Source organism: Salvia hispanica, chromosome 6 (assembly GCF_029641045.1).
Source record: "Salvia hispanica isolate PSC_SH4W2 chromosome 6, Shi_PSC_v1, whole genome shotgun sequence".
In the NCBI taxonomy this organism is placed as follows: Eukaryota; Viridiplantae; Streptophyta; class Magnoliopsida; order Lamiales; family Lamiaceae; genus Salvia; species Salvia hispanica.
In genome coordinates, this window is record NC_142697.1 from 45,016,775 (window position 1) to 45,034,391 (window position 17,617).

Consider the following 17,617-nt stretch of genomic DNA (forward strand, 5'->3'; position numbering starts at 1 on the left):
ACTTTAATAGTATATCATAAGTAGTAAGATATACGTTTTCTTTTCTTAGCAAAAATTAGGAATTTTAATAACAAATTAGATGCTATAATACTTAATTTTTAATTATATTTTATATAATATATTAAGTACTAATATTTTTAATGTATTTTAGGTTAATAAGTACTCCGTATATCGTAACTAGTAAGATACACGTTTTCTTTTCTTAGTAAAAATTAGGAATTTTAACAACAAATTACATGTTATAACACTTAATATTTAATTAATTAATTCTTTCCTTTCTCAACTCTCAATCTTCTCTCTCGGCCTACCCTTCACCGATCTTCTTACTCTTCAATTTCCGGCAGCAGATCGACGCCGCCACCACTCTTTGTGCTTCAGACCTCACTCCGCCTGGCCCTTTCATTTTCTTTTTCCCTATTCGCACTTTCTCTTCTCTTTCCCTCATTCCTCAACTTTCAATTAGGGAATCTAGGGTTTTCTAACCTCGCTGCCACCCAAGGACGGAACTAGACTTTCAAATAAGCTGGTGCTGAAATTATACAAAATAATAATAAAAAATAAAATAAAATAATAATAAAATATTCAATTCAAATATAATGTCTTTACAATATTCATGAGACTCTAGATGATAATTGTTTTCGACGTGTCGCCATTTCTTGAAATCGTCGAAGAATGTCCTCATTTTCAATTTTGTTAAAAATTTCCCTCTCGGTATATACAACTAAGATATCATTAATTCAACCGTCTCCCATTCTATTTCTCAAAAGCAGTCTTGATAAGTATTCTATTTGTTAAAAATTTCCCTCTCGGTATATACAACTAAGATATCATTAATTCAACCGTCTCCTATTCTATTTCTCAAAAGCAATCTTAATAAGTTTTATCGAAGAAAATACTCTCTCGACAGAAGCTGTCGAGAGATGAAGGATTAAGGTCAACTCAATCAAACAGTACACTAAAGGAAAAGCCTTTTATCTCTTGTGGTTGCAAGCAAAATCTTTGCTAAATTTCCCAAATTTTTAATATTGGAGAACTCGACTTTATTTGGATCACTAGAAGTTGAATCATTCCTATGTTCTTTAAAAAAATATCGATGCATAATTGTAATAATAATAAATAAAATTTATTAGATAATATGTATTTCAAAATTAATAAAATTTTAAAATACTATAGTGTACGACTTGCATAAGAAATATGCAATAAGAAACTACATTAAAAAAATATTTATGTCTGAGTTTATGCCAAACTACATATTTCTATAATAGTATCAAATTGTATTGATTCATATCTCAATTTTCAAAAGTTAATTAAATTTTTTCCTATTCAAGCGAGTCAGCGACGGGAGTCGAAATCAGCAACAAATAATTTCAAACTCATGCCATTAAATCAAGATAAAAAAATTAAACCACAATCGATTCATCAAACCTTTGATTTTCCGGCGAATACAGTCGGTAATTAGCTGCCTCTGTTCAACAGTCCAACTCCAAAGTATGCTATAATTCGCTGCCTCTGTTCTGGTTTTAGAAGGAGAAGAGCCGCTATTTTAATTTTAGATTTAGGCTTCAACTAGGGCTGCATTATTTTTTCCATTATCAAATAAATTACATACCAATAAAATATAAAGGCCCAACTTAAAGTCCAATAAAATAAAATTAGTGACCCACTTGAAAACTCAATTACATCAATGCGTGCGTCGTCTTCTTCTATTTTGGGATATTCTTCTACTCTTCTTCTACATCAAATTTCAGCCAATCAAAGCCGGGGCGGAGATCGGGCGAAGGGCGGCTGCATAGGGGGGTCTGGGTCCGGGTCCGGGTCCGGCCAAGCCCCCGCTGGTGTCTCCGTCCCTGCCGCCACCCACCATTTTGGTATGGTCCTCCGACGTGGCGGAGTTTTGGCGGTGAAGAGAGGTGTCGCTACCTTCTTGAGCCATTTTCGGACTTTAACTTTTTGGATATGGGTTTGTAGGTTTGAAGATAGAATTGCATTTGAGTTATGGATTGCTGTTCTCTGCATTTTGATTTTGAAACTTTTGATTGGGAATTGCATTTTTATTTTTAGGTTTGTGAGTTTTATTGCTGTCTAATTTTTTATATGAAGTTATAATTTCAAAGTTGGAGACTGCAAATTTTGTTGGATTTTTGCAGATTTGGGACTCTTCGATTTTTTTGTTTTTTTGGATTTTTTATTGTGTTCGTTATTGGAAGATGAACGGATTGTCGATTTTCAGGATTAACAAAATGAATCCCAAAAAGTAAGTAAAAATTGATGAAGATGATATATTGATGAATTCATAAATTTGATGAATCTAGCAAAATAATTGGATGGGTCGAGCTAAATTTGATGGAATGGATTAATCCAAAAAATTGGATGAATTTTAAAAATAAAATACAGTATTATGTTGCTGCACATTCAATATTTAAAATCGTAAAATCAGTAAAAGTCCTAAAATATTGTGTAACAGTATTTTTATATAATATATTAATTAGTATTTTAATATAATTTTTACAGTACATAATATTATAAATATGTTCTGGTACATCTTACTTTAATTTAATTTGAAATGTGCAGAACATTGACGTCATGTTTTAAAAATTTGTGAATTAATTTTTTATTTTTTTATCCATATCTTTAAATTCAAATTTGAAAAATACTAAAAGGGATGGAGTTCAAAAATTGAAAAAGGCTGAAGGATAATATAGTCATTTTAATATATCCACTAACTGCATTTAATATTATAATATATAACTAATACATAAAATTACTAATATATCCTTATTTGGTTGTCCACATTTTGGTTGATTATCATCACTCTATTTAAATAACATTATCACGTGTTGTGTGATCAGCCGCAAATTAATCAGTGCTCAAGAAACACTAGAATATTAGGCCATCGCATCCCTGTCTCTTATCCGTCTCTTAACCGTATCATCTCTTCATTATTCATGGGCTCCACGGTACTTTTCAGCTCATCTCTTAACTAAGAGACACCACCTGCATCCTTTCATCTCTTAACCCTCTCTTAACCATCTCTTAACTATTCATTCAATTTTATTTGTTATTTTTATTTCCAACAAATTCAATTAATATAAACACACTTCATTAAATAAAATAAAATAAAATTACAATTTAAATACCTAAAAAAATAAAAAAGACATAATTTAAAAAACTAGAAATTACAAATTGCACACTTAAGTTAAAAAAAAAAATAGAGGCAAAGAAGCAGAAGGAGTTCTCTAGTGACGATCATCTAACGGTTGCCAAATTTTGCCCAAATGTGCTCCATTAGATCCTCCTGGAGTTGGGCGTGGGCGGTAGAATCATGTGTCCTTGCCCGAATAGACAACCGCTCTTGCAAAGACGGATGCACTCCCGTTCGAGGCAGACTACTTGCGGTTGAGCTTCCCGGGGTTTCAGGGTCGAACCAATTTCCCGCCTCGGGTCCTTCGTCGGCGACAATCATGTTGTGCAAGATTATGCACGTATACATGATGTCGACCATATTCTCCATAAACCACTGTCGAGCCGGGGCTTTGATAATGTTCCATCGAGCTTGGAGAATCCCGAACGCTCTCTCCACATCCTTGCGAGCAGACTCTTGCTTCTGCTCAAAAAGAGACTGCTTTTCGTCCGCAGGCCTGTTGAACGTCTTCACGAAGGTTGGCCACTTCGGATAGATGCCGTCGGCAAGATAGTACCCAATTTTATACTGGCAATTGTTAGCGATGAAGTTGATGGCCGGCGCTTTACCATTCAGAACTTCATCGAAGAGGTCGGAATTGTTGAGCACGTTGACGTCGTTGTTCGAGCCGGGGACCCCGAAATATGCATGCCAAATCCATAGTCGGTAGTCGGCGACGGCCTCGAGTATAACGGTGGGATGGGTGCCTTTGTGGCCGCTCGTGTATGACCCCCTCAACGCCACAGGGAAATTCTTCCATTGCCAATCCATGCAATCGACACTCCCGAGCATCCCGGGGAATCCGTGCACTTGTTCGTGAAGTTGGAGCAGAAACTGACAATCTGCGGTGGTTGGCTTCTTTAGAAATTCGTCGGTGAAGGCTCCCCGGATGCCTTTGCAGAAGTTCAACAAACAAAGTCTCCTAGTGGATCCTCCGACGTGCATGTATTCGTTGAACGAATCTGTCGTTTGTCCAATAGCAAGCTGACGGATCGCTGCAGTACATTTCTGGAGCGTCGTGTGGCTAGGACGGCCAACAGCGTCGAACCCTTCTTTGAAGTACTCTTCCCGTCCCGCCAATATATTCGCGATATGCAAAAATAGCGCGCGTGACATACGAAAACAGCGACGGAAGTAGATATCTCCCCATACCGGGTTCCGACTGAAGTAATCACGTTCCAACTTTGCGGCGGGTTCCGACCGGTTAAGATGGATGTAAGTCCAGCGTCACCTTTGAGGAGGCGCGGCGGCTTCCTCGTCCCTACGTCGATCTTCTTCTAGCGATTCTTCCATTATTCGACGCATTTGCTCAAATGGATCCATAATGGATTAAATTTGGGAGAAGTAAAAAATAAAGGAATGATTTTATAGAAGTGATTGGAGAGAAAAGAAAGATAGATGAGAGAATACATGTGTGTTTGTGTGTAAAATGGAGAATGGAGAAGAGTATTTATATAATTAAAAAAATTAAATTAAAATATGACCGTTGAACGGTCATAATACCGTTTTTTTTTAAATTTTTTTTTGAAAAATTGATTTTTTTAAAAAAAATGAATTATGACGTCATAATTCCGACGCACACTCGCGGGTCGCCTGCTCGAGGCCGGCCTCGCCGGGACGCGTCACGCGTCGAGACAACTCGTCTCGTCAGGAAGAGACAGATCCCGCATCGCTGTCTCGATGCCGTCTCGTCTCGTCGAGACGAGATCGAAACCGCATCGATGCGCGATGCGGATGCCCTTATTACTACACTCGATTCTTCTTTTCTAATTTTCGGTATTTCATATGAGTTATTAGTAATTTCGTTTTTTTTATTTTCTAGCTATTCATTCATGGGTTAAATATTTCATTTTATCTCATCATTTTAAGGGCAGTTTGGTAGGTTAAGTGTAGCAAATTATATAGCTAGCATAGCTACTTCATTCGTCCGCGAATAGGAATCTCGTTTTTTTTATTTTGGTTCGCCCGTGAATAAGAGTCTCGATTCATAGTTACTGTAAATGAAAAAGAAGCCTCACATTCCACTAATTCTTTCCACACATAACATTTAAAACTAATTATATACAAATGAGACTCATATCCCACTAACTTTCTTCCACCCACTTTTCTTAACATTTCTTAAAACTCATGCCAGAAGGAAATGAGATTCCTATTCGCGGACAGAGGGAGCATTTCTTTATTACAACGAGAAGAAGACGAGCATAACTTCACGCCAGATTGACAGAAGAAAGGAGAGAAATAGAGGACTAGAAGAAATAACTTTTACTGTGGATGAGAGCTTGTTGGAGACAGTTCAGCGGCAAACATAGGAGTATCAAAGTGGCTATCTCAATGCATCCATCTGCCCATTTTCATAACCATCATTTTCCTTTTCTTGTGAGCTTGATGCTTGTCAGCTATCTTGCGCTTCCTCTTGGCATCGCGCATCGGATTCACAACAGCCATCACCTTCTCTGCTTGTTTCCTTTTGTTGCGCTTCGCCTTGATATTTTTGAATATTTGGCTGTAAAGTCGAACAAAATTATGCTCTCCGATGATGCCTTTTATGCTTTCCCTGACCTCTTCTGCTTCTTCTTTAAGTTCATCTGGCATGATTGAGAAAGTCAGAATTTGATGCACAAAAGCCCGTCTCAAATAACCGAAACAGGTAAAGCAATATAGTCATAACTGATTTTCCCGCGCGAAATCTTGGAAATGAAACTTATCTATGTTAACTTTATATCATAGGCAGATCATCTTATTTGAAGAAAAAAGAGTATTTACCTGAAATAACATTCCCGGTGAAACCTTCGCAGACTCTGTACAACGGTAACAGCAGTTGATACGCAAAACTACGGACATCATCAAAGCTTGAAGGTGAAGGTTTCTCACAGAGGAGTTTTGGTGATATTGCTTTGTAAAACTTGAACACAATTTTCATCTGCAGATCAAGAGTGCTCATTCACAAATCTTGAAGTATCATAAAAACTAGTTATTTTCTGTATATAAAAACAAACCTGATTGGCCTCCATCTGAAAGGTAAGCTTCCCCATTCTCTGGAGAAAATATGAAATAAATGGATGCTGATTTTTGTCATGTTGCCCACTGGCCTCAGAGATAAGAGATTGAAGTGTTCTCTTCCCTTTTCTTGGATCAAGAATACGGAAAGCTTTGAGGAAGCGTTCTTGCTCGGAACTGTCAAGGCTTGACCAGAAACCAGATACATCCGTGTGTTCACTGTTGTTTAAGAAATAATGAAGTGCAGGAATTGAGAACTCGAGGTTTTGCTTGATAACGTTGCCGGTTTCATCACCACTCGATGGAACCTTCAGCTGACAGCATAATGAAGCAGCTACACGGAAGAGTATGCCCGGTTTCATGAGATAGAATGCTTCTGCTCTGAATTTGCTCTTATCTCGATTGGCCACTGCAGCGAAGTAAGAAGACAGAATCTGGCACGATACGTTTCGCAGCCACAAATGAGGATGCAAGAGGAATTCACAGATGGTTTCCCAAAAATCCTGTACAAGTTATTCAAACAAACATCAGAAGCTACCAAAATATGGACAGAAAATATAGGAGAAACCTCCGCCCGTTACCTTCTACAACGGATATAAACAGGGACAATATATTAAGTATGATGACATAGAGAATAGTTGAGTAGTACCTCGAGCTCCCTATCAACGAACAAGCTAGGAAATTGACTTAGGATCTTCCCTAACATAACCAACGAATAGTATGCCTCCTTCCAGAACGGAACGACTAAGACGTCTGATAAATCTTGTTGAGTTGATGCAAGAGCATTGTTTGCACACTGAAGAATGTTTCTCATTGCTGGAAAAACTTCACTGAGGTGTATTTGAAAATTCATTCCAATAACTTCCACTAGTAAACCCAAAACCTGTCAAGGAGAAATCAAATATAGAACCTCAAAACAAATAAAAAGCTCATGGAAAATGGAAAACTGTTGTCTATCCAACAAATGAGATAGTAGTAAAAAGTGAGAGATGCAAAAAATGTAGCTAAAAAACCTGTGCTGCAGCACCCAATAGGGTCTGATTTCCTCCAAGGTACCAAGATAAGCTATTCTCGAGTATTGAGTGAAGAGAATGCAAGCTAACACGCCCAATGAGACACTTTATTGCAACAGCAGACATCTTCCTAGCATTTCCGTCGTCATTATTCGCCAATGAAAGGACCAAATGCGCAAACAGTGTTTGTGATTGTGCATCCACAACATGCTGCGGAAATTTTACGATAATGGTATAGATCATATCGAGGACAGCTTCCCTTCCACTGGAATGCTCATACCTGTAGAAATATTGGTTACAAATTATGATTATAGAGAAATATTGGGGGGAAAAAACACTACGAATTCAGAGTTGAGAATTTTCACCACAAATTTTTCAGTAAGAAATCAAGATGTTGTTGCAAGCGCTTCTGAGAAAGTTGGTAACCAAGTAAAAACTGAAGCAAGATTTGACTACACTTTTTACGAATGAGCTCATCTTGACTTTCTACCATCATCTTTTCAACAATCTGGACAAGATCATATAGCTCGGGAACTACCAGCTTTCGGTGTATGATAGCCTTCAACAGCGAAAGGGCGACAAATGAGGGCCTTTTTGTGAAATCAACAAACAATGGAAACTGGATCAGCATATGCAACTGCTCATTAGAAAGTGTGACTCTCTCTGTTCGCAGAAGCGTTGTTAACAGCTTCATACATGACTCAGTCAACTGACTGTTGACATTAACTGCTCCTTGTGCTATGACCAACAAAGAAGTCTTTATCTTGTCAGCTTGCTGCTGAAGCGATGGCAAAGGCAGCCGCACTATCAGAGTAAAACACCTAAATGCAGCTGTTATAATGTTTTCATGCTTGGAGCTCAAACATTGACCCAATAAACTAACAAAAGGATCAAGCAATGATAAAAGCTGTCTATCCTCTGAACTAAGCTTCTGTTTCTTCAAGTAGCTATGCAGAACTTCAAGAGCGAACGCTGTTATCAAATGAGAAAATTGCCGATCCACATTCACTAATCTGTTGTTTTCAACTGGTTGGAAACCATGTCCCTGCTCATTACCTTCATCGATGAGGCCATCTTTAATGAGGCAATTCACAAATATGAACAGTTCAGTCTTCTCTACAGATGGATTACTTTCAATACCAGCAGCTATGTGTTTTAACATGTTCTCCAATTTCGACTTAAGCTTGTGGTTGAGCTGCTTGTGTAGATTAACTGTAACAGGGGAAAGAAGTTTCAAGGCATGAGTTTTGAAAGTGACACTCTGGGCAATCAATTTCAGAGTTTCGTAAGATTTCTGCTTTCTAGTCTCTTTCATTTTAGAAGCAATCTTTTCAACCTCTTTCTCATCAGAAACACTCCCAAGTATATCATTCTGTACAACAAAGAGGAGGTCATCCAAGCAGTAATCCAACTCTCCACAGATGGGACTCGTGCGGAACTTAGACAGCAAGAAATTGAGCGTGTATCCTAGCACGTGTAATTCATAGCCTCTCTTCAGTATGCCCTTCAAGACTTTGAGAATAAACTGCAAATACTCCAATCCTAGTTCCTTCAAGGAAGCAGACAGCGCAGACCTAGCCTCATCACGCACACTTTGAAGCCGATTTCTTAGGAAGTTTGAAATACGATGAACAACAGTTGGAAGGTGAGAGTCCATGTTATCACCGGGGAGCAATTTTAGAAGCTTCAGTGCAAGCAGGCAGATGTTAACGTTGATGGAGTCAGCATCAGAGGCCAACAACTTCTGAACCTTGGGGAAAATGTTTTCGCGCAATGTCTCCTGTATTTCAGGTGTCGATTCCTGAAAATGGAAACTATCAAGGATAGCACAGATAAGTCGCGAAAAAAGCTTTTTCCTATCTGGTTTCCGTGCCAAATTGCGGAAACATCTGTCTAGCAAGGCGCTGTACTTTTTCCACGTCATGCAACCAGATATTGATGCCAGGGCATTCACACATGCACGTATAATATTCTCATCACTCGCTTCTCGTGCATCGAACAGCATGCTAAAGAGCAGCGGGACAAACACTTTATAGGTGATGACCTAGACATTTGTAAACTTCAAAAGATTAGTGATATAACAATAACAAATATACTTCTAAGCATATCATAAAAACTGTTTGAGGAAGCCTACCTTCGACAGATTGCCTGGACCGACAATTTTGCAGAAACGAGCTACTGCTCTCGCTCTCCTGTGATTCTACATTAAGGATAATGACATAATGCAAATATGCAAGGACCCGATAAGTATTGCTCTAAGTTGAATATAGAGATTTTTTTTAACAAACTAAGAAAAGGTGTTACCTGTAAGTGTATTATGTTATTGAAGAAATCTTGTTCAACATCATCACTACATAAGATCCTGTACGAATCAAATTTTTCTATGGGAAGCTTCAGCACCATTGCCTTAAGGAGCTCAATCCACATCTAAAACCAACAAATACATATTAAAATTTAAATATGAATTTTTTTTTGGTTTCTAGTAGTCATCAGCAAACAACCTGACTGGTGCAATGAAGCAGGATAAATATTCAAGAAGGGGAAATAACTAATCCAGATAACAAAAATAAGCCTCATGGACAACTCAGACTTGCAATTGGCAAGAAGCATCCTAAAAGAAGAACCACTTGAGGGTTGGAATATAAGTAAAAGAAACGGCGATAATATAAACATCAGTACCTTTTTACAAGTGCCTCTCTTGTTCATTGCATTTCCCATATGTTTCAACAAAAAATTGTTTACCGTGGACAAGATTCTGGTTCTAGACCACATTTGGTTAGGCTCTAGAGACCCATTTAGGATATAGCCAGAAAATTCAACGAAGGGGAGCAGTAATTTGTACGCACTTTCCTGCAATCCTCTTTTTTCGGATGACATATCATGTACTGCGAGACTCAGGATCGGAATTGTATGTTTTTCCTCAATCGTATAAAAAAACTCCGCATTAACCTCGTTATAAGGAGATGGGGCACGAGTCTCAAGACCATTCATCACCTCTGCAGAGGCTTCACTGTGATCACGAAGAATGTTTGCCTGCACACAACATAGGAGAGGCTTATTCTTCTTTTTCTTACAAGAATAAAGAATAGTAGTACAAATTATTTACGGGAATTGTCAAGAGGCTTGCATTACCATTGTTAAAAAAGATAAGTCATTGGAGGAAACAGAGTCGAGGACATCGCATATATGGATACGAACACCAATATCAGCTGAAATAATAAGTGAGGATACTGAAGTAAAAAAAATTTCATTAATTTCACTGTCCAGGACAGTCACCACTTGGCCAATGATTTTCAATAGAAGGACGCAAGTATCTGCAAGAGCAAAAATATTGGTTGGAAATAAGTTCAAGAAAATAATCATACCTTAAAAGAATGAAATGGTGAAGAGGCTAACCAGAATCAAGGCCTTTCTTTGCAAGAAATGGGAGTAATATATTAACAAATGATTCAGCATCTGATGGTTCCTCCACATACACTGACAAGAAGTTGAAGATAGTGATCTCTCTTTTTCCCGGGAATTCGAGCAAAGGCCTATGGAGAAAAGAGGAAAAGGGTAGAAGAACATCAAGAGAAAATTAAAATATACAGAAAAATTTCTCCTATATATTTGGACACTAACAAATTTCTGTTTTGAGAATCTGATTATGTTTGAAACCAAAATTCCACGACAAGAGCAAATATGGAGCACTTATAGAAAATGGGAAATATCAATGCTCATCAACACAACATCTTTTTTGGTGTGTGTGTGGGGCAGGGGTTTCCACCTATCAATTGATAGCGATGGAGAAAATGGGAAAGGAATACCTCTTAGTCACATTTTCTTCGGTGAAAATACAATGCAAGCCACGGATGATCTCATCAAGATGAGGAAGTAAAACACTTTTGACTGTGAAATCTTCACTATCCAGGGCTTTGTCAAGCTTCAACAAGTTCTTAGTGAACTTCAAGATACAAGACAACATGGATTTTGAAGCTGGTGGATCACTGAGCATGGAGAAAATTTCGGGTACCAGATTCTCGTCCTTAGATAACAGTGGAAAAAGTCTGTGGCTTTTACTCATTGCAAGAAAACAATAGAACAGTGTACTTGGCGGCTTTTTGCTACGAACACATTCCTTCTTAAAATTAGCAACCAAAGGTTCTACTGATGTAAAGAACACATCCCAAAATGCATCTCCAAAATTATGATCATCGTATTTACTAAGAACAATATATATGACCTTAAGGCTTAAGGACCTTATCTCCCAGATTTGATTCCTCCCCTGCAAATGACCAAAATTTATAGATTAAGCCGTTTCCAACTGTAACATGCATATGCAGACAAGAAAAGAGGAACGAATGCTGACATTAAGTATATCAGTACTTAAATCTTTTTCACCTGAAAAAAGTAGAGAATTATGAATATAAAAAGTTCATCAATCCAATTTCACTGCAAACCATTACCTTGTTCTTATCTTCAGCTTCATAATTATCAAACACCTCCAAATCTAAGCCAGAAGGGTTATCTAGAGCTGATGTGCAGCTCGATGAAATGAGGACAACGCCGTTAATCAGTACATTAAGGAAAGGCTTAATGCGAGCTTCATCAAAAACCGCCAAAATATCGTCAACAACATGCAGGAAACCAGATTTCTTCTTCCACGATAGGGTTTCTACGGAATTTGATGTTAAGAGATTCAGGATAGCAGGTTCATCAAACTCAAAGTGATAAGTTTTGGATGATGCCCGGCAAGTTTCGCTCATTTCATCACCACCTTGAGAGACAGGCAGCAGGGGCTTAACTAATAGTGAGAAGAAAAGACGAAGCTCATCAAGATCAAGCTCAGCTAAAAATCCCAAAACTGCCTTTCGATGATGTACACTTGCATTCTGAAAAGGTAAGGCACCTCATTGATCAGATTAGAGACACAATTTAAAATGAAAACCACAGACAATAAGGGAGCATGCCATGAAATGAAGTCAAGGGCATCCATAATCCAAGTTCTAAATACATTACCTTCTGGGTGCCAAGCATCTTCAGGTTTCTAACTTTTGGCATGAGTATCCCTATGACTATAGGCACGAGATAAGCTCTATGTCGCTCATCAACAGAATCCACCGCAATCCTCGATAAGCTCCACCTGGCAAGCTCATCTCGCAGATTTTTTGCATTGATTAGATTTTTCAGATTCTCACTGTATGGAAGTAAATCATCATTCCAGTTCAGCAAGCAGTCAAGAACTTTTGTCTGTATATCAGTGTCGTTCTGGTCGAGAAGCCTGCGGTACCAATATTAAAAAGCTCAAGTGAAACACAAAAGATAAAAAGGAATGTGAGGAAAAACAGAACAATACTAATTTAGCAACAGTAGCAACTAGTGAAACCAACCTATACACAAGCACATCTCTCAGAAATCGACCATGATAAATAGACCTAGGATTCGGCATCAATCTAAACAAACTTAGCCACTCTTTAAGAACTCCCTTCCATTCTTTCCCTTTATGATCAGTTGTATATGATTCAACACTGCAAATTTTTGAAACATGAAGTCAGACATAGTAAACTATGATATTTTTCTTACAAACAAAAAAAATCAGCAAATATAAGAGAAAATATTAAGCATAAAAGCACCTTATAGTGACTGCTTCAACACTGCAACCCAGGTATTTAAGAAACAGAGGTACTATTTGCTGAGAGTGCGATTCAGCTATTAAAGGAACTTTCTGCAAAGACTGAATCATGAGGGACAAGACTGTTGCGCGGGGAGTGCTGTCAAATGCACAAATGATATCGGATCTGAAGCATTCAACCAAACCTACATAGTCAACACAAAGTCGGAGTTATGGTGTTGCGTGCACGAAGGTCAAGCATGTATCGAGACACAATATGTGGCACAGAATGCATTTCCATAAGATGAAAGAGAATAAAATAATTACCAGTGTCCTCCATAGAGCTATTATCACCTCTATAATGTTGACATTGAGATGCTAGAAAATCACACTGGCACTGTTCAAGAAAGCTAAGATATCTGTTCCTCACAAGCTCAAAATATCGGCCAACGAGGACAGTGAGGCACTCTAAAGCTGGACTCCAGAAACAGCTAAACCGGTTATGAAGTATGCCAAAAATACCATTTAATGCGACAATGATGTATTGATCAGCAACTCTATGATCACTCAGATATGTCTGTAGTTGAGAAATTAGGAGAATAACTTTACGGCTTGTTGCGATTGAAAGAGTGGTCTCTTCAACAGATCTGAGTAGGTTGAGAACCTAGGATTCAAAGAACCTATCAATATCGCATCTTACAGATACCAATTCATGTAAGGCACAAACTATGTAAAAGAAATATTACATTGTTATGGCAGCCATCAACTAGACTAGTCTCAACATCATCAGTTCCTGAATGATTTTCAACAGGATCATTCTCAGCTGAATCCACATGTTCACAATGGCACAGTATGCGCAGGGTTGAAAGGCGGATCTCTCTATTCGGATGACTCAGATTTTCAGAGAATATATCTAGAATAGACTCTGAAAGATAAAATTGACATTTCCTATGTGATGCACTGAAAAAACCAAAATACAGAGCCGTGTCAAGCTAAGGTGTTATATATTTCGGAAAACATGGATACAAAATATAATTTTGTGAGGTAAATAATAGCTTACCCAGAGACTGAATCAAATATATCAGCTACAGCAGATAATATGCGAGGAGACAGCTTATATCTTTTTGCAAGATCCAGGAACTTAATAATTGCAGACTCTTCATGATTAATACCCCTCCTCGACACCAACTTGTTATAAGAATGCAACGTGGCCCCAAGTAAGCAATACCAAGTATCTTGCTGTAAGTCTGCCTCTACAAAAATATCACATATGTATGTGTGAATTATGCAAAAAAGCAAATAGAAAGATAGTAGAACTGAACAACAGATGATGAGCTCAATAGATCACTCTGAGCATGAATTGCTCCATTTTAAGGAATTTTAACTTCCAATGTGAATAAAATTATTAAGAATCGGATAATGACTTACTAGATTCCATTATCAGAAGATTGTCGATTGCATTTATCAACTCCATTAGTACAGATGAATTTTCTTGGACATCTGCTAAATGCGAATAGCAGCCAATAACAGCCCATAAGACAGCCAACTTATTCTGTCGAGCAGGAAATTATTTTCCATCTACAGAATTACTAATTTCTTCAATCCAGTAATGGAGAGTCTCTTCAAAAAACACTAAAATCCTTGAAAAATTCTCCTTGGATTTCCCATCCCAAAAGCTAGAGCTATCCCCTTCCAGTTTCTCGCAGAATTTCATCATTAAATACATGACTTCTTCATCGTATAATTCTATTAAATTAGTGAACGCACTGCAATGAAATTTAAATAAATCATATAAACAATGCAAAAGGAATGGAGGTTAAGACATCTATCAAAGTTAAAAAATAAAGGTATCTGCTAAATTACCGCATTATATTTGTTCCAAAGACATGATAAATACTGGAATCCTTCATGAGAAGATCTCCTAGGAAAGTCAGAAAGCTGTAGGAAACATCCGTGTGAGTCCCACAAAGAGAAGAGAGCGGAGAACAAAATTGTTGAATTATAAAGAAAAGTTTGAAAGAAATACCTTCGACTTCTTATATTAAACACTGACTCCCACTGTACAGAAGCCAGCAGTAAAGCAGGCATATTCTTAGAATCGGAGAGACAACCAATTACACAAAGCACGAGTTGCAGAACTTTTTCAGTAACTTCAGAGTGTAGGTCTATGTTCTCCATTGTAGGAGAACGAGCAATAAAAGTTTCCACGAGCTGGTCGACAAGTTTGACTAAGGATTCAGAATCTGCACAGAATAACAACTTCTGAAATAATAGAATCAGTAAATGGAAATTAGAAACAACATAAGCCACTTGAAGCCTACCTGTGACTTTCCCAAGATCATCCATTTGCAAAATAGAAGTAAGCAGGGACAAAAGACGAGTCAGGTGTAAAGATTCCTTGTTTGTCAAAGATTCTAATATCTTTTCTGACAAGCATTTCCATATTAAAGAAAGTTCGGCTGGATCTAGCTCAGCGTGAAGTTTCTCAAAGGTCAGGATAAGAACTTCTAGAACCGGCCCTGAATCTGCATGTCCACGATATATTTAGGAGTAAATGAAGGGATTACAAAGTAAGGTAAAAAGGAATGGTAAATTTATAGGATGTGATAAGATAATGTAATACCAAGACCACAGGTATCGATATCGAAGATAGATTCATCAACCAGAAGTGGCAACAATATCTCGGCTCTCGAGTGCAATCTTGAAGAAGTGATTCTCATAACATGAGATAGTAGAACACTAACACCAGATTTCCTCATTTCCGATGGTTCCGTAACAACTTCAGCCATAAGTTCCTGAACACCTGCCCGACATTTTAATAAAAAATTAATTATCTCCCCAGAAGAATAAGAGAATAAACTACACACAGAAGTACTAAAAAACACATATAATTGGCCTCACTTATATTTTAAAGGGCATGATAAACATCAATACATACAAATGAAATGCAGTAGTATCTTGAAAAAGTTAATGACAAACTACCCTTGATAAAAAAAAATCATACCTCTGTTTAGTTGCTCAATTGACGCTTTCCTAAGCAAAAATGACACTGACTCAGCCATACATTCCCGAACATAATCCTTAGGGTAGTATCTTAATTTTGTCGTAATACTGCAAAGAGTACAATAGAACAGAAGGACTGAATGAGTAGTTAAATGAAAAGAACTTTTATAACCACCACGAATACAAACAATGCTACCTTAGAATATGACCAACATCATTTATAAGATACTTGTGCAGGTTCATCATTATGTATGACCATGATGTGAATATCTGCAGCAACAACAGCAATTTCATATCATGTTTCCTGAATAAGGAAAATAAATGAAGAACCATAAATTCATGACAGCACTCTTAGACCTGTTCAATTAGCTCTAGATCCTTATCAGCGCCACTTTGAAGAAGCGATTTCAAAGAATTAACAATATCTGATAGAAATCTGCAGAGATGCACGAAACAATTAATGTAGTCATGTAGTCATAAGATGGAGAACAGAAAATAATAGCGAAAGGGAACTTACGGTGTAAAATCCTCCAGAAGATCTCTAGATAAAGCAGAAATCAGCCTAGATAAGTGCCACCAAGAAAAAAGTTAGATCCTCCTACATAACTAAAATATAAGGAGGATCTAAACTATCGAAAGTAATGCTGCACCGAATTATAAAGACATGAATATGATACTTCAAACACAAGAATTTAGACTAACTGCTACGATAAACTTAAGCATAAAATTAGCGGTAATGAATGATCGGTAAATGCTCAAATTTGACTATTAGAAACAGTGTAACCGTATTAACCATCCTCATCTCGTATAAAAAAAAAACAAATACGTATATCTTATGTAACAGCAACGATGAATAAGTATACCTCAGTATTGGCTCAAGTGATAGCCTCCCTTCCATTTTTAATCGAGAACGAAGGCGTGATATAATAAAATCCTTCTGCAATATAATTTGGGGAAGTGTCTGTGCCAGAGGGAAAATCTCCTCATAAAATGATATAAAACCCTCAGCAGTGTTCAGCTCCTGTGTGTCAATAAAAGCAATCCAAAACCACATAATTATCGCAAAAAAAGACTCTACACTGATAATAATCGAAACTGATGAAGAGATAAAGCTACATACTCTGTATTCTACAAGACAATCGTGGAAAAAAGACGAGCCTCTCGAGGGCTCAGCTTTCACCGGATCAAGACTTCGGTACACATCAATGTCGATTTCCTCAACTCTTTGCGCAAACGTCTTGAACTGCATCGAGCACAAAAATCATCAATCAATTTGTAACCACAAATCGCACAGCGAGTACAAAATCGACAAATAAACAAAGAGAATTGCATACGACGAAGCGGGGGCCGGAGGATTTGTTGAGAGACTTGACTGCCCGAGCTTCGGCAGGAGTCGCCATGATCGAATTCGATCGGTAGCCGAGCGAACTTGAACTTGGAAAAGACTGCTGGCGAAGAATAGATGCGTTTACGGCGGAGTTTTCGGCGGTGGAAATTTTTGGAGGGAAATTGGCGGCGGCGCGTTAATCGATACCGAATTTGATTACTTTTGTAATTTAGCGATTTGGGCCCATATAATATTTTGGATTTATGGTGAATATATTTCTCCCAAACCTACGTTGGTTATTTGAAATTATAAATACTCATATTAAATTTATGTTGTCAATGGCCATTGTTTTTAATAATATTAAAATTAAAAGTAGTTGCTTTGATAACAAGCAAATATAATATAATCACTTTACTTTTTTACCTTATATTATTTTCTTTAACCTTAAAATAGTACCCACGTCTTATTGAAAGTGGAGTATTTTGTTTTCTAAATAATAATTTAGA

The 17,617-nt window shown here is 37.5% G+C and overlaps 1 protein-coding gene across 1 annotated transcript; it reads right to left on the reverse strand.

Annotated features, from left to right (window-relative positions):
* Positions 1–5,219: 5,219 nt before the first annotated feature.
* Positions 5,220–17,235, reverse strand: LOC125206937 (uncharacterized). The gene is given in 31 exon segments (XM_089060378.1): positions 5,220–5,766; positions 5,945–6,101; positions 6,178–6,681; positions 6,828–7,061; positions 7,192–7,471; positions 7,557–9,235; positions 9,326–9,391; positions 9,496–9,618; positions 9,871–10,224; positions 10,324–10,505; positions 10,588–10,724; positions 10,998–11,455; positions 11,631–12,062; positions 12,190–12,451; positions 12,561–12,698; positions 12,804–12,987; positions 13,109–13,445; positions 13,528–13,741; positions 13,842–14,034; positions 14,210–14,547; positions 14,645–14,719; positions 14,808–15,024; positions 15,103–15,306; positions 15,411–15,584; positions 15,786–15,892; positions 15,981–16,054; positions 16,142–16,220; positions 16,302–16,346; positions 16,648–16,805; positions 16,905–17,027; positions 17,119–17,235. Coding segments are annotated over 31 exon segments (7,851 nt in total). The 5' UTR covers positions 17,185–17,235; the 3' UTR covers positions 5,220–5,509.
* Positions 17,236–17,617: the final 382 nt, after the last annotated feature.